This window comes from Anoplopoma fimbria, chromosome 17 (genome assembly GCF_027596085.1).
Source record: "Anoplopoma fimbria isolate UVic2021 breed Golden Eagle Sablefish chromosome 17, Afim_UVic_2022, whole genome shotgun sequence".
Classification (NCBI taxonomy): Eukaryota; Metazoa; Chordata; class Actinopteri; order Perciformes; family Anoplopomatidae; genus Anoplopoma; species Anoplopoma fimbria.
Window position 1 is genome coordinate 14,867,977 of NC_072465.1, and position 24,867 is coordinate 14,892,843.

The 24,867-nt window shown below is 39.1% G+C and overlaps 1 protein-coding gene across 1 annotated transcript in view; it reads left to right on the top strand.

The window, feature by feature from the left end:
• Positions 1 to 24,098, top strand: part of tex264a (testis expressed 264, ER-phagy receptor a) — a 59,278-nt gene extending 35,180 nt beyond the window's left edge. Inside the window, exons 3-4 of the mRNA XM_054616892.1 lie at positions 16,357 to 16,528; positions 22,423 to 24,098. Coding sequence (XP_054472867.1) covers positions 16,357 to 16,528; positions 22,423 to 22,832 — 582 coding nt within the window. The 3' untranslated portion in view covers positions 22,833 to 24,098. The remainder of the gene's footprint in view (positions 1 to 16,356; positions 16,529 to 22,422) is intronic.
• Positions 24,099 to 24,867: the final 769 nt, after the last annotated feature.

The window sequence follows — 24,867 nt, forward strand, 5'->3', positions numbered from 1 at the left end:
TCATTGTGCTCTTTTGAGAGAACTCCTGTGCTTCAAAAGGCATTTGGCAGCCACTCCACGCTCCCCCACGTCTTCTGCAATCCCTCAGATTATCAAAGTATCCGGGCTCTGTGGAAAATAGAGGGGGGATCTTTGGCAGAGGCGGTTGCCCTGGCAACAAGCTCAGTTAAATCAGCTGCCCAGAGCAGAGGTAAAACACAGCTGACTAAACCACATAACTGGAAGTTGGCAGACAGTTGACAGGTGGAGTACCTAAATGTCTCGGCCCAGCGAGAGAACCAGGGTGAGAATGCTGAAGAAAATCCTGTAGTTTAAGATCTAATTTAGAGGAGAGACTGGCTGATAGATCTTTGTACCTCTCACTCTGATAAAGTAGAAGATTCTGAAGGAGGGTGCTATCTGATCCGTAAGTGTTTCCCCAAAACATATTTTCTCTTGTCTTAAAGTTTCCCCTTCTACCTCCTTCTAGAAACAGTATACTGTTGTGCTCTAATGACAACTTCCTGAGTACAAGTATCAAGATTTATTTCTATTGGTAAAATACACTAGAACCTTTGACAACTGCTGTCAAACATACTTAACAGTGTGTCATCTTGTCTTGCACATGTCCTACTTTTGTATTATGTGAACATGTGCTTCCGAGCTGCTGTCATTCACACCATATTGTGTCGTGGGCTGCTGAGCTTTTCAGTTTTCCTCACATTTCTGTGCAGCAGCGTCTTTTAAGGACAACTGTCAGGCTGAAGTTGGTGCCATGTGTTTCACTGAAAGAAGCAGTCAATGTTGACAGTTCCATCATCTAAGTCATGTCAGCACCGGTAGAGAATGGTAAAAAAAAAAAATACTTGTCAAGCTGCAGATTTATCTGATCTCCTTCTCTCTTTCTGGTGAGCTACAGTGAAACTTATGTCTCAGTATGTTATTTGAAAGACCTTGCATCCTATGGACTGCCAAACCCTGCATGTGCTTGACAGCTCAGTACATTCTGCTAGGTAGAGACAATTTATTGATTTTCTCTCGTTTGGAGCATCCAAAATATTGAAGACTAACTAATGCATGTAACTCATGTGGTCTGACAGTTTCTCTAGTGTTGACCTGAGCAGACCCAGTGTTTGATCTTGACTGAAAGCAACTTTGCTGCTGACACATAGACCGGTCTGGTGTCCAGAGGGACCCTACGATCTAATTAGTAACCGTTGACAATTTCGGAATGTGCACATGAAAAGACCTGAAACTAAAGGTCCAAGATGACAATGTCAAATCAAATGCAGCAGCACAGCACTTATAATGGATACAAGTCCATCTCATCACTGTCACTCTGTCTGGGGTCTCCTGGGTGGTTGTAAGTTAACAAACTACATCTCTACATCGGGAAATGCAGCATCAACAATAAAGAGGAGAAAACAAATACAACACTGTTGAAAGATTTTCTCCTTAAATCATCAAAACAAAGGACAGCTTTAGTGTCATAAAAGCTTCAAAAGGGAAGGCCCTTAATGAGTATATATCAAAACTGGAGTGATAATAGCTGAAATGACACTTTGGACTGGCAGTGAAGTAGACATGCTAATATAGGTTGTTTTTACCTCTTACACAAGTTGAGTTTTTTTCATGAGGACTTTCTTAGATATGTAAATAGTAATTTAGAATCAGTGAGGTGTGGCCACATTGAATGGAATGAGCTTCATGAAGGCAGATGGTTCAGACCTAAGGGTCCTCTGGAGCGAGGTGATGCGCTCTTTAGAGAAAAGAGTTTGAAAAGTATGAGTAGAGTAAAGGATTTACAAAAGAGGGGGAGGTTCTTTGTCATCTGCATATGTTTGAATTTTAATAAAATTTAAATTAAACATACATTATGTAAATGTTATGCTCCTGGCCACGGACAAATTTAATTAATGCTAAATAATAACTTTTTCACTGTCAATCAGTGGGAATTGCCTGTGTCATATAAACACATTTATTAATTCAATTTTTAACTATAGTTTTTGACTGACGCTTATACTGACCTAAGTACCTACAGGGTAAATTATCGTTAGAGGTTCTATGCTGGAGCTTTCAATCATATCATATGATCATATCATATGATCTTCATCAGTCACGCTCAAACTCTCAGTTTTACTAAACGTTTAAGCTAATATATACCTTATATACATGACCAAATCCGAAATTATCATTGTTTGTTGAAAATTAAGTTTAACCACCTGTTTGTATTAACGTTGCGCTGTATTTTTAACAAAACGTTACATTGTTTGCTAGCTAGCTAAAGAGTCAGTTAGTAAACCTGACGTCATGATGGCCCGGCAGAGAAGCTTTAATTTCTTTGAGAAAAACATATCAATATGGCCAAATAATAGAAGATAAAAAAACAACAGCCCATTTAAGAAATAAGAGACTGCCTGTTGGTCCAATCTTCCTGTTCAGCTCTAAAAGTTTCCTTGCTGAATAAGCATCATAAATCTCAGTTGGTTGAGTCCATTCCTTAAAGCTTTCCTTAAAAAAAAAATATATATATATATATTTTTGAAGAATATAACCAACCCTACCTTTCTTCGTGAAACTTGATTATTTTGCTCAATCCATCTCAATGCGGCAGCCATTTTAAAAGTTAAACCTCTTCATGTGTAATTTTTTTAAGTTAATACAGCCAGAAATGTTTGGAGTCAGAATGTGCCAAAGTGGAGTTGGCAGGGAAAGAGAGATGGACTCATGAGATGTGAATTAAAATGCTTCCAGACTAACATGTGTATGAGGCCAGCCGGTGAGCTTAATGAAGGTTCCACCAACATGAGACATTTTTTTCCTGTTTTTAATATTGGTGTTGCTAGACTCATCACCAGCCCACTGGTCGACCGCCCCACCAGGAAAACTCCCACTCCTCCAGATGGCCTGTCTGCCTCTGATGCCAATATGCCTGTAAGCGTTATTCTTAACTAAAGCAGGATGATCAAAAGGCAAGCAGTTTTCTTCATCGTTTAGACTTCAACATTTAAACATCCAAAAGATTATCAAAATCACACCATCAAAAACTGATCACAAAAGAATAAGTAGTTTCTTCAACGTGAAGAGTTGATTTAAACCGATGTTTGTGTTTTTTGTCTAAAATTTTCTTAGAAATTACTTTTATTATCCTTAATCTGGCAAAATATACAAGATATTACATAACTTCATACTATTGCTTTCCTACGAGTCACTTTCTCTGTAATTGTCTCAAAGCTCTTTTTAACTGTTAGATTAATCGTCAACTTCTGTCTTTAATTCTTTTTTTTCTGTAAATCTGTTCTTCCTGTATTGTTCACCTTCCTGCGCCTTCTTTTGATCTTGGTTTCTCTTTCACTGCACCGATAAAACACAGTCATTAGAGCAGGCTCAGGCTGAGAGGCGCACAGAGGAGGCATTCAGATAGGAGCGCTGTCAGCAGTAGGGACTGTTAATTGTAACCATTAGGCTGCCGTCGTGCCGTACTGACAGAGGGTGGCCTATGTGGTTTAAACATGGCTCTTGCCCCGTGGACAGAAACAAGGCTATAGCGACTTCAACCCAGATCCAATAGCGTCTGTCTTTCAGCTGACACCAGATCATCCCTCCCTGTGCTTTTCCCTGGTCTTTGGGGACGGAGGCGTGGGGCTGAAACAAATTGTTATCTTTTGTACCTCTTAAAAACATGCCATTAGTCGGAAGATCAGTCCCGGTTTCCTGTTTGCTTCTCTCTGTTCCACTCACACTGATTGTGGCCATAGAAGTTAAGTTTTATAGCCTGCTTGATGGCCACTCTGTTGGCAGTATGGGCAGTTTATGGGGGTTAATTGAAAGACTCAAACATAATTAAACTCCTATTAGTCACTGTGCTGTGTAATAATTGGATATTGGCAATACTTTTGCTTTGAGGACTATGTGTTGTGATGGGTGTCACATTGGCTTAATTCACAGTAGAGATAGGCGTGTACAACTCGAAATTATCAGCAGAATTTTGTAGCTTAGCATTCAGACTTAAGCCTTGTTCCTCATGAATGGCTACACATCAAGGGCAGAGTTTATTTGTTATCGAACATCTCTGGGATTTATGATTGTAATCGTTTTTTCTTGTAATCTTATATAGAGGATCTGGGCTCATTTATTCATGCTCTTCTCATAATTGAAATAGTTGTTTAGCCATGCTAATGGATTGGCTCCAAGGATTGTCTTTCCACCACTACTTTGCTTTTAGACAATATCAGAATATTTGTCTCACTACTTGGCATAAGCACAGGAACATGGTTTTCATGCAGTGAGTTCTTTTGTTTCGACTCTGCAAATGTTCAAGGCTTTATGGATCCATTTGATGATCAACATGACCTGGCAGGGCCTGTGAAATGCTTTAGATTTAGTTCTCCATCCCAGTTCTGGATTCAGCTCTATAGGCTTTCTAGTTAAGGAGATGGCATTTTGAGATCCAAGACACAAGAAGGATTTTGAGGTCTTAGTATTCTGCTCTTGGGCTTTTCAATCACCCACATGCCCAGCAAAAGAGTAAGGGGAGGAATTGTTAAAACAGGAAGACAGGAACTTTACTGTCTCTGAAGAAGAGCTGAGACGTGTGACAATTAGTTCTACCAGTTACCAGTCTGTGTTGCAGGGCTTTTAGAAAAGCATGCTGTCTTGTTCCAACACACAGAATTTTATTTAAAATGTATGCTCAAGGCGCCAGGGTTACCAAACATACCAAATATGTCAGGTTGTGTCGTGGAGAAATGTGTGTGGGCATAAAAGGATGCACAAGACATCTAGAATTTTCTATTTGAAGTAATGATGCTTTTAAAAGAAACATGTGATCAATTAAAGATTAAAACCAGCAGATATTGCACTTTACGTTTACTTTAATGCAAATTAATATAATATTTGAGGGAAAATTAAGGTTCAAAAGGCCGTTTTCTTTGTATTCCTGTCAGTTTCAATTATTTTTATGAGTGCACCATGGTCAGATGTGTGCTTTGAGCTGCCCTCTTCCTGTGAGAATGCCAAGGATAGGTACCCATGGTTTATTCATAGAGAGGGGGTAGAATGCCTGATGGCTTATTTCTAGGGCTACAAGGCCAGTCTGACTAGTACTTTGTGAAGGATAATAGAGGATGTGAAGCCTGGTCAAAATAATTCAGTTGCTCTTGTTTGATTAAGATTTTTCATGTTTGGAAGGAATGATTTTCATCACCCATGATACTGTATGTTTTTCTATTCTGTGGAGGTCTTTTCTTTAACCAACTGTTCTTTGTCTGTCTGTCAATTCATTATTTAGCCATTTTTGCAAAATACCAGACAGAACTAATTACTGGTACATTAATCACACCTTTTTTGGACACTATACAATACTTTTCTTCTGCTGCTGCCTTTTGCAACTTTTAATTATGTCTGGACAAGATGCACATATCGAAATTGATTGGCTGCACATGTCTCTCAACGGTTGCCATGGGGACATAGACATAATTAGGTTTTGTGTTTTTGTGAGCTTCATTTTACGGCTGAAAATGAACAAAATGCCACTTCTGCATTATTGAAAAAAAAAATTCTCAATCCCACAAGTCCCACCTCCAGGTGCAGAAAACTGCAGCCATGTATAGAGGACTTATAATGTGGAAAATATTTAAGGTGCTCTGTACATGAGAAGCTTGCAGGAGAAAAGAATAGATAGTCCTGTCTCTATCCATCACACAGCCACTGTCCACATCCCCCCTTATAATTGTATCTAATTAGAATAAAGATGTGAATATCTAACATTAGACTCACAGATTAAGATCTCAATCAGTGAAGGGAATGTTTAAAATGAATCACTATTCATATTCATGTATCTTCATATCTTCCTTTCCATGCTATGGTTCACGGAATTTTGAGACTTTAATGGCCAGGATTTATTGACTGCAAACCTCTCCAGTGTTTGTCTTAATGGCCTCGTGCTTTCCGTTGAATCATTTTTCTGAGGGAAATCTCACAGCTGCTGTAAAGGCCCTGTTTGATTTTTAGTGAGTGTTTACTTTAGGCTTTGAAGGCACATTAAGTTTCCTCCTTAAAGGCTGCATTTAGAGCGCAGAAGGAACTCTGCATCTCACTCAGTGTGCACGCAAGAAAAACGGTTATTATTGTTATTCTGCAGTAACCTGATTACCTAAACATCATGTAAATGAGAATCCAAGTCACTGTAAACTCGGTAAGGGATTAAAAGAAACCTTGTAAGAAAAGCCTGGATAAAGACTGTTTTTTAAAAATAGGTTATTATTGGAAAAAGACTACAGACAGGAAAAATACTACTCCCGGTAGCAACCTGTCAATCACAAGGTAGCCCCGCCCTAAAGCATACCCTGCTTTCGTCTATTTTACTCTAAACCGGACCATAATTTACCAAATGAAACTTCATGCTGTATTGAAGAAAATATATACTAGCGATTTAGACCATAAACTCATGATTACAGTTTTTACTGAAGTAATACATTAAGTGAGATGTAGAGTAATTTACACATAGACTTCCAAACAATCTGACTTCTTTTTGCAACCAGAGGAGTAGCCCGCTGCTGGCCATTTGAAAGAATGCAAGTTTAGGACACTTCCACAATGGCTTCACTCTTCAGAACTGGAGGTTGCCGCCTAGATGTACACAAAACTACTGAAATAAGTCTTAAAAAGTCAGTGTTCAAAGCTGAATAGTAAACTACACGTGTGTAGTAAGTCAAATTCTCCAAACAACAAAGAAGAAAACCAACCTCTCGGGTTGCAGCATCATATAGCACTAATGCTGTGGTGCAGACAATTGGGAGACAATTTTCCCAGTTGAAATTTCCAATTTCCAACTTCCGAGGATTCCAGGTGCACAATGCCAAACGTAGACATAAACCATGACTGAGTCTCAGTCATGACTGAGTCTCAGCATGCTAAAATGTGTGTTAGGGGGGTTATAATCCACAGTTGGGAGACTAGCTACTCTTATTGCCTCTTGCCAGCTCACCAGTTCAATTGTGGAAGACCTCTAGAGACCACAGCAGCTGCTGACAGGGTCACTATACTTGAAGCTCATCAAGTGTTTCTGCTTATTGATTGCACGAGTGCGTGGAGAGGTTACAAGAAACCCATCGCCCTGCCTTACCCTCCGTCAGCTCCACAGCCTTAATAGCAAATCCATTTTCAGTCCTCAGTCCTCAGATCTCAGCAACCTCCACACCAGGACAACTTTGCACAATTCCACTAGGGTTTGGAAGCAAGATGGAGATGGGCCTGAACTTGCTGAGACGGATGCAGAAGATAGCCCCTCTGCAGGCAGAATGAAAATACACTGTTCCGGGATAGTGTGTGACCATGAGGGACAGTCTGAATTGGACACCTCTACTGAGTTGTGAAATAGAGTTTTTGTCTCTTTCCACAGATTGGAAGGGGTGTAGAGGAGGTTATGATGGGTGTGAGGAGGGTGGACTATGTGGCTGTATTAGTGCAGTGGGAGAAAATGGACCAGGGGAGAGAGAGAACTCAGGGAATTGTCAACATGTTCGTCCGGATGTTGTATTCATTTTCCTTTTTGTGTGCCTGGGGACCAGGGTGAGAAATCATCCACCTATAAATAGATGTGTGTGTGAGTGTGTTCATATGTTTGTGTGTGTCTGAAGTGGCTTATACCCATGGTCACGGGCAAGGGTCTTTCTATATATTTCCTAAGGGTCCATGCTAGTTGGTGGCAGTAACGGTGAATACAGGGCTGAATGAACGTTGTGTCTTCCTTTCATTATTCACCACCGCTTGTCAGCCGTATTTTACATCTCTCCCCTGAGGGGGAGGTGCGCTGTCACTGATTCTTTCTGCTGGCAAGACAACACCTTTTTCTGTAGACGGATCAGTAGTTTCTTTAAATGATAGTCAGGGACGTTAAAAGGAGAATTCCATCCTTGGATGGTCTTTTAGGTACTATCAACCTGTGATGCTCAGTTGAAATTCTATTTTTGGATGTGCATATTTTCCTTCTGGCTACCTCATCATCTTCTTTTACAAGTGATGATTTCCTACAATTGGAATAACTTTGAGCAATATGGAATTAGCATGAACTTCTTTCTTTCAATAAACCCTGTGAGCATTGGCACCTTAGCTCAATTGTTACCGTTGGCTACGTAGCATCAGGCTAGCCAACATTAACCATTGTAGACCAGGACTTTAAGCCAATGGACCAAGTAGCCCAGGAGCTATTATGGAAGCACAACAAACATGCCTTCCCCCTTTTTTTTTACTTTTTATTACAGTTTGTATATGTAAAAAATTAAATTATAATATACAAATCCTACATTGACTGTGTTTCAGTTCCATGGTAAGCATTGGGAAATCACTTGCATTGGTTCAGGAGGTATTTTTCTATTTTACCATTCCTTCTACTTTAAGAAGTTATGGGAAACACCTTTTTTGTGGTAGTTGCACAATTTCCTGATTAGTCTTTGAACCTTGACTTAGACATAGATGAAGAGTAAAGCAGGCCATGCATTTTCTCTAGTTGTCACTCTTTCAGGTTGTTAATAGTACAATTAAAGATGTAGAAGTGGTTATCTGCCTTGCTCATTTTGATGGTGAGGATCAAATCTGTGACCTTCTGGATATGGAGCAGTATCCCTAAACGCCATCCCATCCTGCCACCTTGTTTTTAAATTAAAATGCATCCTTATATCTTCTTATTCTCTGCTCCATCGTTGATGACCACTGAATTTCACAGGTTGTGATGAAGTGTTGTAATCGCCTCTCGTTGCCTACATGTTTCTTCCGCCTGCCTGGCCTACTTAAATTTAAGTTAGTGATTTTTTGAATATCCTAGAATACCTTCTAACGTCTCCTAGACAACTCCACAGGACCATCAGTGTCCAGCTGAGTTTTATGCGCTGGTGGAGAGTGATGAACCTAACAAGAGCGAAAGTAATAGCAGGATGGAGCCTTTGTGGTTGTAATAAAAAGCCTAAGCCTTTCACTTGCTGTAACAAAGAATCTCCCAACTTTTGGAGAGGGGGATAAAAAAAAAATTCTATCCCCTCTGTTATTTATTCCTGCATGTGTGGCTGTTGAATTGTTATGCGAAACTGTGGCGTGGGGGAAAAGCTCTTCTTTCTTTTGAGAGAATGACACCAAAATCTGATATGTACCGTTAATATAGATCTCTGAAAATGTATATTTTTAAATGGAAAGCCATCTACTAAATTCCGTTATGGTTGTCGCAGTAAGTATTATTAATATGATGTGACAATAAGAACCAAAATAAACTGACTGAACACAATAGACTAGGGAAGAAGGATCCAGAGTTCATTGTCAGAAGCACATCCACCCGTCAGTATACACTGTTTACATTTTATCCATGTCTAAGATAAACACTACAGTGCATCTCCAAAAACACAATTTCAGTCAGACCTCTTGATATTTACTGCAGCTTGCCTCTTTAGAGTAAGAATATCCATCGTCTCCTGTCGCTTTTTTCCTGGCCATCACCCAAAGATCCACTGAGCTGTAAAGAAACAGAGTAGAGAGATGAGACATTAGAGAAGAATGAAGCTAATGCACCGATCTTTGAAAACAACTGCTTGATGTTGTGTCTTTCAAGCCACATCTGGAAGTGGAAGATTGTTTGCGTCAGTCTTATTCATCAAGATCTGAGAAGACTGAATACATTTCATATATGAAAGGCTGCAATACAACATAGAGTGTCAGTATTAAGCTCTTCTGCTGTACTTATGGTTCAGTTACTGCGTTTATATATGAGTGTTAGTTAAATGATGCAGTAAATCAAGCTCCAGTGGTGTTGTTATTTGTTTACTTTCCTCTTATTGCTATATTTCTATTGGAGCAGCTGCAAGAGAGGTCCAAAACACTTTAATGCCCCATGAGACCCTCACCTATATCTGTCTGTTTGTGCGCCCCTCAACCCACCTTACACACACACACACACACACACACACACACACACACACACACACACACACACACACACACACACACACACACACACACACACACACACACACACACACACACACGTTCACACAAACAAATTCATATGAGCATCTTTTCTCAGACAATTTTCCGAATCATTCCTGATTACATTCCTAGTAACATCACCATTTAATGAACATCACAGTTAAACAAAGTTCCTTTTGCAACACTCATTTCCTCCTTAGAAATAGTTTGTTTTCATGGACAGAGAATCGTATTGCGTCTTGGTATGTGTAAAACATTTTCAATACAATGTGTTTGTTCAAATTCTCAAAGTGTGGTTGCATTTGGTTGCATCTGTGACATGCTGTTTGGGTTCTGTTACCTAAACGAGAAGACTTGTGAAAATGATGAAGCTCATTTTGATTGTTATCATTACAAGTATACGACTGTATTCCTGTGAGGCAGCTTGGTGAGCAATAATAGTAAAAAATGTGACGCTTTTATTGATTTAGTGGAAAAATACAGCTTTTATCTTCCACTGGAGGTAAAAGGTCAACTACAGAGTCGTACCCTGGGGATGCAAGAGATTCGGTGTCCTGGTCAAGGCCATTTCAGCAGAACTTATGCTTTAACCTGTGTCCTTCAATCTGTTATATGACAGTCTCACATCTGGTTATGTCTCCCTCCTGCACATTAACTTGCTTGATTAAATTCACAGCTCTTTCTCACTCACTCTTTCTGGGATCCTGTACATTTTTTACTGTTTCTGTCAAGCCAGTAGATAAAATACGAATCAAACTCTTCCAGAGCAAGGCCAGACATCATTGGTTGATTGTCTCTTAATCAGGCATCAACGTAGATATGATAAACTACAAAATGTCATGGGAATTTCTTTTGAGGTCTTCTCAGTTTGGTTTCAAAGCTGCTGTACGTTACATCATTGTTTTTTTCAAACCAAACTTCATTGTTATAGATAGCATTAAAACTAGATTCATGATGACAAAATCTTACAGCGAACAGACAAGACAGGACAAGGTCGATACCAAGACCGAAAGAGAGTGAGAAATATAAACACCTGGCATGGCTGTATCCTCATGCAATGATTAATATGATATCTTACGAAAAATTATTCCTGAATAATAATAATAATAATAATAATAATGAAATACCTGGAGAAAAAAAAGTATTTCCTCGGACTGGTGCAAAACTCCTCCCATTAATTCTCAAATTTATTTTGTTTGAGGCTGTTGTGACATACAGCAATGAAATCAGGTGTTGTTGTTTTTGGTTAAAAATAAAATCTATTCTTTTTAGCGCGTTGATTGCACGTATTTTATAAAAATATATCCATGATGTTCACTTGTTTGCAGGTGCAACACCATACATTTGGGAATATTATCTTCAAATGAAAGGCAGTGTGATTTGCAAGAGGAAATAAAATGAAGAATATTGTGTATAAAAATAGGATGTCATATTTTCCATCTTTCATTTAATCTCCACCAATTTAAATGTAACATGTTAAATAGACAAAACACTTCAGTGCTGCAAGGTCATTAATTATTAAGAGCGAGGTTGCATAACATAGAAAGAAGGGCCAGGACTGAAAGTGACCCATTTTGTAGAACCACTATAAGGATAATTTAGGAACAGGTAATGGTCTGTAGTTTAAAGGTGCTGATGAGATGACAACTGGTTGTTCACTTGCTGGTTCTTTGCTGGATGATGGATCAGTGATGAGAGAATTAGTGTGATTAAGTCTGCTCCGACGCTGCAGGGAGGAACAACTGACTTGTTTTTAGACCGTTCAGTCTCATCTGCCTTCGTTTCCTGCAGGAAAGCACATTTCATTCTCACCCAGCAGCTCTTGGACACAGACGCAGGTTAAGTGGATGTTTGTTGAATCCATGATAGGCTATAGGGAAATAGAAGGCACCCAATCAGACAGTAGACATGGAGAATCAGGCCAAAAAAGGGCACGTGCAGGAAATGAACATCTTGCCTGTCATATAATTAAAACATGTATGCCAGGAGTGAGTTTTGATTATGATGGGGACAGTTAATCTATCCTGTATTTCTTTATTAATTTCCCTGGTGAGAGGAAATATGGATCACTGGACAGTGTAATGTGCCTTCTAAAGATGAGACCTGCTTTGATCAGCTCAATATTGTTTAATAATAGATGTTAGTAGTATATTTTCTTTTTGTTTACCTCTCGCATTAGACAGTGAACACGAAAAAAAAAAATAGTCAACTAATGATAATAATAATAGTAATCTAAAATAGATTTCTGTCAGTTTTATGACAGAATGTAACTCTATTTATATATAAAATTATCTTTTAAATTTACAAGCATCATATGTGTAATTCATACCACAAATTTGCCTCTCATCATTGACAATAGTACATATTTTTTCCGAAATAAGGTGGTCAACCGGAAGGGGCGGGGCTTCAATAGTTACTGTTGCTATATGCTTGTCACACTTGTGGCTCTCTGGCAGCACATATGCAGTTAACAATATTAGCAGTGGAACATTTACCTTTTAAATATATATATATATATTTTCTTTATTATCATTTTTTTTTATTTAAAATTTATTTAACCAGGAAAAGCCTCATTGAGATTAAAAATCTGCTTTACAAGAGTGTCCTGGCCAAGACAGTAGCAGCACATTAAACAAAGTTTCAGACATACAACATAAAACAGAGACAGACAATAAAACATTTCAATACATGCTTAATACAGAAAAAAGGCTTAATTAAAGTTGTAATATTTGAAGAAGTTTTATGGCAGTTTGTTTATAGGTGTAGGGTTTGCATTTATTTTAAAGCAATTCATCATGTTAACAATTTAATAAGGAAGAACCTAACAGTCACACGTGGAGTTGCAGAGTTCTTTGAAATACATCAAAGGGGATATCAAAAGAAAGTGGAACTGAAATGAATAACAGATCCAACATTTGAAAATACCTGCAGGGAGGGACACCTTTTAATAAACACCTCGGTTTTTATTAAAAAAGAGGTTAAGTTGGAAGGTGAGAATGAGATTTTTTAAAACTCTTGATATTGCAAAATACCTCAACAGCTTCTGTCAGCTATCGTGCTGGGAGGAACTTATATTAGCACAGATTTGTTCCTAGCACAGGTCTCAGATGGGTAAGAAAATTACATGTCAAACATTTCTTCATACAAAGAGATACAAATTCATAGGTTCCTAAAAAAAAGTTAAATTAAACCTGAAATCCTATTTCACTGTAAAACAAATTACTGAATTTATGGACCAGAGTGATGCATGATCCAGTCAACCAAAATGTTTTCACTGGACGGCCTGTTTATCTTCATTAATGTCAAAGTAGCATTAATTGCCTACGGGTACGACAAAATATTTTGAGTCGTTACAAATATTTGTCATTTCCTGTGCTGAAGGTTACAATCCACACATGTAGCAGGGCATAGTCTCACAATAACATGGAGTGCTGAGAATATATAGGGTTACATTTCTACCAAAGATGATTGGAGTTTTCATAACAAACTGTTCTGGGGATTCCCAGAGAGGGACTGCCCTCTGATCCCCCAACAACAACATTTCCTCAAGAGTTTTATTCTGTGTGCATTCACACCGCCCGCCAAAAGAGAACGCTGAAGTGACACAAGCCGTACACGTCTCCAGCTGGGAGATTGGCGAGCAATGAGTTTGCTGCGTTTCACAAGCGTTTCTAGCCTATTTTTTTTGTTGCAATATAAGAATAAATAACACCTCTGTCACATGCAACAATCAGAAAATCAAACAAAAAAAAAGGCACGTAAGAATGTTTGAATCGGCTTTTTTGGCTCAGTGGGTGTGTACTCATGACTGAGTTAACTTCTGGACTTCACACATTTGTCCTCTTAATTTCTCCCATTTATTCAGGTACTAGTTGTTTCTGTGCTTTGTGTTGCCTGTTGTGCACAGGGCTAGGTTTTTATTTTCAAAGCGGTGGTTGTCGGCGCTGCATTGGCTCATGGGTTTGACCAATCACAGTACATTTACGTTTCTCACAGTTGGGAAAGTACCTACTCTGAAATAGGAGCTAAAAAGTCCCTTAAAACAGCACTACGATAGTTTTTAGTTCTTGGCTTGTGAATGCAATAAAAAGGGGATTTCTCATTACTATGTCATTATAAAGTTCCTCCGGTCCAAAAAAGTCCCTTCTCCCTGGACGGTGGTGTGTTAATCAGTATAATCACCTGTTATAGTCTCTGGTGGAAAACCTGCAGTCCCTGCTGGCACGAGGGCTAACAGAGAGAATATGATAATTATGAATAAGCTACTGTTTTAACAAGGTAAATGTTGCTGTCAGTAAAGCACACACATATATTGGTACATATCTTTCTCACATCCTGTTTTATTTCTCTCATCTGTGACAGTATCCCCTGGAGACTGTGTGTGTGTGTGTGTGTGTGTGTGTGTGTGTGTGTGTGTGTGTGTGTGTGTGTGTGTGTGTGTGTGTGTGTGTGTGTGTGTGTGTGTGTGTGTGTGTGTGTGTGTGTGTGTGTGTGTGTGTGTGTGTGTGTGTGTGTGTGTGTGTGTGTGCGTGCCTACAGTGAACTGTCTTTGTCTAGATTTCCCTGCTCATTATCGGAGCAGGTTCAAGGAGATGGGTACTCATTTGCATAGGCAGCTCCGGGGCTGGAGCCCCCGTGTGTGGCAGCCAGGTGATTCATACCAGCTCCCACAGTCTTATTTTGCAGAGGATTAAATTAAAACCAATCAATCAGCCGAGAACACCCTGACCCAGAGGAAAACAGGTCAGTTGACTGACTGGTCTGAGACCAACCAACATGTTTTTTGCCCTGTCGGAAAAGCCCAGACAAGCCTTATTTGTCGTAAAACCGTGGCACTATTGCATTCACTTCAATTTAGGGCCGAGACATTGCACACACATGCAATTCTGAGAACGTTCATGCAGAGAGGGGCAGACCACGAGAGCATAAAAAATCCAATAAAGGGAGTTATACTGCGTTGAAGAGAGTAATCTATCTGTGAATATAAATTTATGTTGTGAAAACCACAGGAGATCCCAAAAACAGAAAAGTGGAACACAAAAAAACACATTTATCATGGAGCAACTTTGTATAAATGAAACATTCAGCCTTTTACTTTGCAAATAGTATTAGAGCAAGAACAGTATGTGTTAAAGAGAATGGCGTCTTGGAGAAACTGCTTCTTAAAACGAAGTCAATTTCGATTTTGTACCTGGTCACTTGAAGCCATACAGGTTCAAATGAAGGGCTCTGCGGACTGAGTCAAGCCTGTGGTCTGCAGCGGGCAGTCCATAAAATTGGAGAGTAAAACACACTAAAGTAAAGTTGTTCAAATTGTTTATCAGTTAGATTTAGTGGGACTTGCACTGCTTGAGTTAAATATTCTACTGTCAAGCCATTTTGGTCATGTTGTTCTGCATAGTATCTCACACTAAAACATTCATGTATAACTTTGCAGCCAATCATTGCTTGGACTGGCCTGTGCAGCTCACCCAGGCCTCCTCCTGCTGCACTCTGACGGCCCATTGTACAGCTAACGTCTCTGCAATCCCTTGAGGACTATATACTGTAAAAGCATAAAGCAAAATTATGCTAGGTTAATGTCCTCCTTAGAGAAAATATGGTATAATATTTATAAACTCTCCACTTTCTGCACACTCCACAGGAGGGTGCAAGAGTAGACACAGATGTGGATGGTAATGCAAATTTAATGGACTTACATGGCTGGGCATTTTAGGTCAGCAAAGTAAGGGCGGCTGTGGCGTAGTGGAGAGCAAGGTAGTTCTCCAATCAGAGGGTCGGTGGTTCGATACCCGGCTTCGGCAGTCGATGTTGCATGAATGTTAGTTAGAGTCTGATGGTGGCACCTTGCATGGTAGCCTGTCATCAGTGTGTGAATGGATGAATGATATGTAATATACTACTGATTGTAAGTCGCTTTGGATAAAAGCGTCTGCTAAATGACTGTAATGTAATGTGAAGACATTTTAAAGCTACATATGTCTTGTATTTTCTGCCTGTCTGAGATATCCTATCACGGTCATCTACGTTGTCCATATTATTGAGGGTGCGAGTATGAACACGTTGATCGAGCAGATTGGTAGGACCTTTCATAAGCACAATTCATGGATTTCTACTTTGATCTGATTAGTTATTCTCTTATAACTGAACACTAGTCACAGTTTATAATAACTTTCATGTTCGTCTCTTTCTCTTTCCATTCCCAGCACGATGTAATTATGAAAGGTTAACACCTTCATAATGAAAGGGACCTGCAAAAGTTTGTGAAGCTGTGTTTTGCAAACTTTTAATATTCAGGCATCATCTCCTTCCGTTTTTTTTGTTAACTACTATAGAGTACAAACTGTGTAAAAATGCGTCATGTTATACATCTAATTGTCCACTTTGTCTTTTTTTCCTTCACAGGAGAGAAAGCTGTGTGCATTCCCGACTATTGAGATCTGTGGCCCAGATGTCATCAACTACATGGTTCCACTCTCTCGCCAGACAGACTTCTTTGTTCCAGAGATGAAGGATGAGGTTAAAACAGACGTTAAAGAAGAGGACTCTGACGAGGACAGAGGAACTGACATTACAGGTAAAGTGTACTCTGTTCATACCACCTACTCTCATAACCAGACGTATCTCCACAGTGCTGTGTCAGCGCTTAAGAAAGGTCCGGCTCCACACATTATCATTCTGTGTAAGGGGGGTCAAAAATCTCTGGCTTGTTTGTATTTCTTTAAACCAATCACTTTAGTCTTGTCGGCACTAAGCACATGATGCAGCTGCGGTGCCCTTGCAAAATAGCGCAGATAGCAAAAGGGCAGCATAATGCTGCGTAAGATAGGTCGCCAATGGCAGACTTATAACCCCAGTATACATGGGCTGATCCTAATAAATTCCAACAAAACACGGTTGTAACTGTTGAGACCTCATTAGAAAATAATTGACAGCATAAACCTAAACACTTTCCCCAAAGAACTAATTCCAGCTACTAAAAGAAAAGCAAACGTTTTAAAAAGTAGAACGATTCAACTCATCACATGGCAGTTGTTTTCTGTAGTATTTGTTAAGTCATCTAATTGCAGCAATGAAGCTTGTTGATAGAAACACAGGTTTCTGCTCTATTGCTTGGAAGAAAACAAGAAAATATGTGGGAGTTTTATTTTGTTGGACACCGCACGGACTCTGCTCATGCCCCTGATCACAGAGGACATGTGATATATGGGACTCTGTAATTGTTCTGTCACTGCAAGTATGTGTCTTCAAGCGCAATGTCTTCTCTGATGCTGTTACTCTTTCAAACTTGCTGGACCTGAAGGCTGAACCCGTGGCGGTATTGACATTGTCATTGTACAAACCACTAGAGAAAGAATATGGTGTTGGTTCGATGGGACAGAGTGGGTGGAGGTGGGCTGAATGACATCTGGTCCTGTCATAGTGAGCTTAGATTATGTTACATGTCTTGTAAACGCAGTTTAAATGTGGAAGATGTATCCGGAAGAGGGTCTTACATGATCTGTACATGTTCACTGGTCTCTGTCATGTTTAGATTGGGGTCGCCATCAAAAGGTAACAGCACAATTGTCAGCTGTATGCTGTCTGAAGACAATCTGTCAAACTGGGAGATGAACTGAGAGTCAAGTCTATTTACAACTATAAATTAGTTTGTCAGCATCGCCAGAATGCTTTTTTTTACAAATGAGAAAGTTAATTAGTATGGACTAAAGCGCTAGATAAAATTTTCACTATTATAATTCAGATACAATTAAGTTGATCTTGCATATTTTTGTAATCTTTTAATGAGGGTGTCTTTCTTCGCCAGTGCACACACGCACACAAACACACACCACTCATTACAACACTTTTTGTTTCTTCTTCTTATTAACCCACCAATTTGTGGCTCAGTTGTGGAGCGGGTTGTCCTTCAATCAGAGGATCGGCGGTTCGATCCTTGGCTCCGCTAGTCAATGTCGATGTGTCCATTGGGCAGGACACTTAACCCCAAATACCCATCTGAATGGGTATGAATGATAGATAGTCCAGATGAGTCCTGATGTTGCACCTTGCATGGTAGCCCCTGTCATCAGTTTATGAATGGATGTGTATGGGGGTGAATGACATGTAGTGTTGAAGTGCTTTTAGTTGCCTGAAGACTAGTAAAGTGCTATACAAGTCCATTTACCATTTACCTCTCCATATAATTTGAGATTGTTTTAATCTGTCATTTTGAATTTGGCAATTTAAATAAATGCACAACTTTTGTTGATCGTCACAAGCTATTAATCAAAGTGGAGCTTCAGGCAAACATAACAGTTGTTGTTCAGATGAGCTGATACATTTCCTCAAGCTGCAGCACAATATTGAATCACTTTTAGTGGCTCCATTTTGCTGGAAAATACAGTGAAGTGACGGCTAGCTGCTTTTGGAGTCCCAGAAAGGGTGTGACATGAGCATTAACAACGCATGCAGCAAAATCCAAGTGTTAGCAATGGTTAGTCAAACACCTGCCCTGATGGTGGTGTTAACTAGTGGTTTCTTTTATACATGAGAATATCCCAAATAAGATCATTAGCTTAAAACAAAGTGAACTGATTAATAAATGAATCAAGTAAATTGGGTTATGATATCTCACATCCTTTACTAAACAAAGCTAGCCAATGCCAATCCAATACATAACAATCAAGTAAACAAATAAAACTGATGATGATATGGAAATCTTTATATTTTAGGATATATATAAAAGAGAGAACATTTTAAATCAAATATTAATAATCTAATGGTGAAAGCCAAATTATTGTTTATCACCTGGAATCAAGTAGTGGTAATATTACAAAACAGGAGCTTTAGATAAACACAACCCTTCAGGATCAAAATGTAGCTGATTGGCTACAAAAACACTTCTTGCCCAGAGCCTCTTTATTGTTCACAGGAGATCTGAGAAGGAGCTATTGTGTGATTGTAGGTAGCAGAAACATAAATGGAGTTTCAAGAGTGAACAAATTTCTATTGCAAAGTTTGTAGTACCAACTTGTGAAATTGGAACGTAAACTAATCTTGTTTTTTATTTCAAAGTTTTATTTTGTCTTCAAATCTGTAGAAACTGTTGTTCTTGTTGAGGTGTGCACATTTTCAACAATTGCACTGTCAGCTCAGGTATTATGTCTTTATAGGACAACACGAAGGCAGGTGTGTGGGTGTATGAATGTCTTCCTATTTGTGTGCAGTGTTCCTTCACCATGGCTGATATATCTGTGTGTTTTTCATTATGTGTCGGTGTAGAACATGAGGTTTAGGGCTAAGTAGCCACTCTCTGAAATGGAGACTGTGAGTGTGTTTATGTTCCCAGATACAGCTGAACGTTCTTAATGAGAGACAGATCAATCAGTGGATCTAAGCTTTGTCTGGCAAGCCATCGGTGGAAATCCTGCTCCGGCACCTAGGAGATTGCCTTCGACTTTTCATCTGTCAACTCCAGCATCCACATTATAGACGGTCTTGACCATAAACTCTGCTTGTGCTGCCCGAACATTTGTCCTGTTTATACTTTCACAGCACACTGAGAGCAAGTAAACACTCAAACTAAATGAAAACACTTTTATGATAATCTGGTGATCACAGCAGCCACTGTTTGTGCTGCGAGAAGCTTGTTAATCTTTTGAGGACACAAACCAGCCTCAGTGTTAAACGGGCCGCTGGGCTTCATTTTTTCTAGAGCATTTGTACCACTAATGATTGGTCTCTACATCACAGAAAGCCACAGGGGACTTATTGGACCCAGCTAAGCTACAACCTTACAAAATATGGCAGGCAAGGTATCCTTTTACTTAATGTCTATTTATTTGTTTGTAATCACGGTATAATTACAGATCACCGTGTAATAATCCGCTATTCAAATGTGTGATAATTCTGGGAGGTTTGTGATCACATGCGGCTCAGTAACAAGCCAGAACGCTATTAACCCTAAGAAGATACATGAAGTGTGTTTCCAACCATCTTTCCTTGCGCCAGAAATTTAAAAAAAAAAAAGTCTACACTTGGCTAAAGTGGCAAATTTGGCATTGCAGTGAAAGCAAAATGCAATAAAGTGCAATAGAAACAGAATAACTTATGACACAAAGCATGTGAAAGTCCTCTAAATCTTCAACTTCACTTTGCAAAGAAGATATCAATCTCTGAGATGACAAATATGGGCAGCCATAAAGATCAGATATGTGTGGATTGATGAGGAGGCTGTAACCTTCCTCAAATGAATACTTGAAACAAACACAAATAACATATCTACCTCTGCCAAAGAGGTTATGTTTTTGGTTTGGTTGGTTTGTCTGATTGTCAGCAGGATCATGGTAAAACTACATGCCCGATTTTCATGAAATCTGGTGGAAGGCTGTAGCATGTGGGCCAAGGAGGAATCCATTACATTTTGGATAGGATTAGTCTTGGCAAAGGTCTCCACTCTCTGAATGCCCTTCTAGTTACATCATGTTTGCCACGTCATTTATATTTGTTTGAGGTTTGACTGATGCCCTTTTAATTACATCATCTTATCAAAATTTGCGCTAAATTTGGATGGAAACAAAAAGCCTTTTATCCAAGAAACGCGCTGTTTACTATGACATACATGTGCAACAATACATATGCATATTTACAATACATGTTTATTTTATGATGAGTATCCTTAAATACTTCTTCCTCCCAGCACTAATTCATAAAAAACAAGCTTCATCTACTATCACCTCTTTAGATTCTGTGTATGCATTTTATTGTCGCACTTCTCTCGACTTCCACTCAGACTCTGATTCTCCAAACTCTCTGCATGCCTCAGCGCTATCTGTCTCTAATTACCTCCTTAAAAACCCTCTCCTCTGTTCCAAACAGTTGGAAGAACAAGACCTTGATTCGCTGCTAATAATCCCAATGGGCCCAATTTAGAAACTAATTTAGTCAAATGTTATCTAAAAGACTTTCAGAGGCACAGCTGGCTTCAACCAGGGTACCAATTTCAGGACTTGCTTGCAGTTGTAGAGGAGGTGAAAGTTGTCCAGTGTGTTGAGGCTCTTCCTTGGGGGGCTGTCCACCCAATTACCCTAAATAGAGCCATTATTCCCCGTAAAATTCCTTGTATTTTAAAATGAGTCTCTCTGGAAAAGTCCTTTTTAATGCAACTTGCAAATGAAATATAAATCGCTACCTACACTCCATCTATTTCGTATGCATTTTAAAGCAATACATCTCAGTCGCATGACATTCACACCAGAACTGATCCACTGACGTCCATTCCCAAAGGTTTTGTTCAGACCTGCCAGCTAATCAACAGGCCTATAAATGGATATCATAAATGACCTAAATGGACTTCCCATTTTATGATATTCTTGACTGCTGACAGGATCAGATCTGCTGGATGTGATAATTAGATTGCTGAGTGATGTTGAAATTTAAATGAATGAAAAGGAAAAAGTGACCTCAGGGAAGGGCTCGGAGACTCCCTGTTTATTATATTTGGGTCCCAGATGACACATTTAGTGCAAACATACTTTGATGTGTGGATGAGATTTATTTGGAGTGTGGAAACGGCTCTGACAATAGTGTGTTCGTGTCTTGTGGGATAGTCAAGTCATCTCGAGTTAGATTTTATTTGTGGAAGACATTTTATATGGAGGCTGTTCATTTCAGGTATATAAGATATATTAAGTCCATATGAAAAAGGGAAAAACATCAGTATATTACAGCTATAATACAGGAACATTAGATACAAGAAATGTTGCTAACATGACTATGACTCGTCTTTGATCTTTTCTCTCTTTAACAATAATATTCGGGTTTGTCTGAGCTCAGCTGGCACATAGACTCCCAAAGAGCTTTAATAACCAGGTTCAAGCTGAAGGCAGGGGGGTTGGTATCATTATAATATAGTAACTTAAAGATATCAAACTGGTGAATTTTAAGTGGCCAAAGAATCATAAAAGTTTCATATCACAAATGTTATTATGCTCAGCTGTGATCAAAGGATGGCAGAGAAAGATAATGCTTATAAAGTCATCTTTACGACCTTGCATCATCTACAGTGAGGTTTATTACAAAACATTATGTTAATGTTAGTGACTTTATCGTTAACCTTAACCTTAAATTGTAATAACATTGGTAATCCTCTGGCTTTTCATCTAACGCCATTATCGGGTCAAAATCTTAATATGTCCAACATTTTGGTTTATGACTGACTATTTCAAATCATGTCTCTAATGTTGGCTAAACATAAAGGAGGTGCAGTAACCATTATAGGGCTTTTAAAACATTATTTTTCATTGTGCTTTTCTGAATTTTTGGAGGTAGTAATGACTTCTTTACAGTGCCAACACGGGAAATCAAATTAGCTTATAATAAATCAGCACACCTGTAGTTCCCTCTAATTGAGTTTTGCTTGCCTGCAATATTTGTTTGTTTTTTGCACAGCCTATTTTATCTCTGTCTTTTTTTTCCACGTTGCTGCAGGTGCAGACTCCCACAGTGATGTGAGCTCAGTGAGCGGCGGTGTGCCCTGGGACAGCAGAGAGACATCCCTGGCTGCTTCCACAGCCGCCTCCCTGGCATCCTCCCTGCCTCTGAGGGACGTAATGGATGCAAATGAAGACATTAAGCATAGGGACAACAGCGAGAGAGGCTCAAACGAGTCCATGGGCAGCGGCTCATCCTTTGAAGAGCTTGACATGGATCAGGAGGAGCAGGAGGCGGGAGAAAGGAGGGAGGAGAAGGGAGATGGAGATGGAGATGAGGCGGAGGACCCTGAGGGTGAAGACGGAGCTAGAGAAGCAGTTGAACTGGTGGCTGAGAAGAAGAAGGAGCCCGTGGGGGATGGAGAGAGCAGGGAGGATGCTGAAGAGATAAGAGATGAGGCCATGTAACACCGGCATGCTAGAGAGTTTCTCGGTTGATGCTGGTTATCAGTCATGTAATCTTGTTGGTGGATCTAAAGCTGTTCATGCCATGACCACCGTGCCGTATTTCTGCGCCTTCTAATTCTTTTTTCTGAAGCCTGTACTTTGTTATAGTTTAATCTCATTTTTAATAAATAATTTCTGATCCTATATATAAACTCTGTCAGAATAGGACATCAGACAGCTCCATTTGGTTAAGTCTTCTTGAGTTAACGTATTTTTTTCTCTGCACATGGTGTGCAGCAAATGGGAGGCAAGATTTGTTCAACTCTATATTATATTTTAACCTTTCAAACATTTTAATCCTGTGTGAATCCCCCACCATTCCTGTTCAGATAGGAGGTGACATTTCAGTCTAAGATCTACTTGAATAGAAGGACATTAACACCAGATAACCTGGATCATAATATAGCATCATTTTTCCTGTGTGTGACAGTTGATATTGTACCCCACTTTCAAGGTCATGTTTGAGGATTTGTATGTAACGTGTTGGTGTACATTACCCGACTTTGGTGTTTTGATATACAGTAATGATGGTAATGATAATGTGCAGGAGCTCATTTTGATGGACCTATTTAAGTGTGTTATTCTTTTTTTCCCCCAATTTGGACAGTATATATATCCCACAGTGGAAAACTCTGAGGCAGAAAAAAACAGTAAAGTAACTTCACCGAAGCCTCCAAGATGCCAGGAGTAGAATTTAAGATACAATTCAAAGGTGTAAACTTTTCCCCTTGGATACTGTAGTGTACAAAACTGTATTGTCTCACTGTGCTCAGATAATTGCTTTAGTTTTTTAATGTAATGTTCAGAGTGAACCACTCTGCAGTTCTGTTTGTAGCCAAAATTCACTCTCTTCCAGAGACTAGTTGTGATATGTTTGTAGGTTGAAATTGTTGGTGCTGTGAGACATTGGAGGTAATGTACAGCACATTGCCATGGTTGTGTTTTTCTGTCTGTATTAAAATTTTCAAATGAAAAGTAAAGTTGACAGGAAGAAGTTGTGCATAGATTTTGTTGCCCACAGAAATCATAAAACCCTTATTCCATACAGTTGTCTGTATTAAAACTTAAAATTGAGGTTATTTTTAACAAAGCCACATCGTTACTGCTCTACTCTGAGGACAATTCTTATCCATTGTGTTGTGTCTGTATCCCAACTGAGAGATGTAACAGTGTGGGTGGCAGTGGGACACATTGTTTTCTAAAAGTTAGCTCCTAATACCTTATCAAACTCTCTCTTAAGCGCTAACTGCTTTCATGGTTTGACATTGTAATGTCTCTTGCCGCTGCTTCTTTTGGAGAGGCAAGGACATGGAATTCAAAAGCTAAATAAAAGAGAAACTTTCAAGAAAGAGCCAATTATGGCATTTTAGTTCAGAAAATTAATCAACGGTGTTTTAAGATTTTCTTGAGGGAGAATGTTCCCCTGGCACAGTTACAATATTTAATAATCAACCCACAAAAATAATACAAATATGGAAAGCACAAACAATCCTAAAATGTTATTACTACATTTTATTGTATCCAATTCTCCTTAGCAGGAACTGCGTTATTCTAAGCAGCATTTGAATGAGAGCTTTGGCATTTATGTCGCAGTTTATTTAATCAGCTGTGAGTACAGCAGCAGAAGAAGACTGGCTCCAATACACTATTGATGTTTGATGGACACATAGCCAGTGGTCCTTAATGAGCATTGTGACCTACAATGAAGTACAAATGTTTTCATTCAACGATAGTAGGCACAGTTATTTCACTCATTAATTCACCATCAACCAGAGAGAGAAAAAGTCCTTCTTGCTGCTCAGACCAACAAATATAATAATTGATACATTTGAGGACATTTAGAAACTCTTTTTTTCTTACATAATTTGTCCACACGAGAGCAAGTTTTATACATCATCTGTAAAATGTCCAGCGCAGTACATATTATATGTTCATTTTATGTTCTCATGTAGAAAAATGGATATCGATCACTAGCTCATACTATATGATATTATTA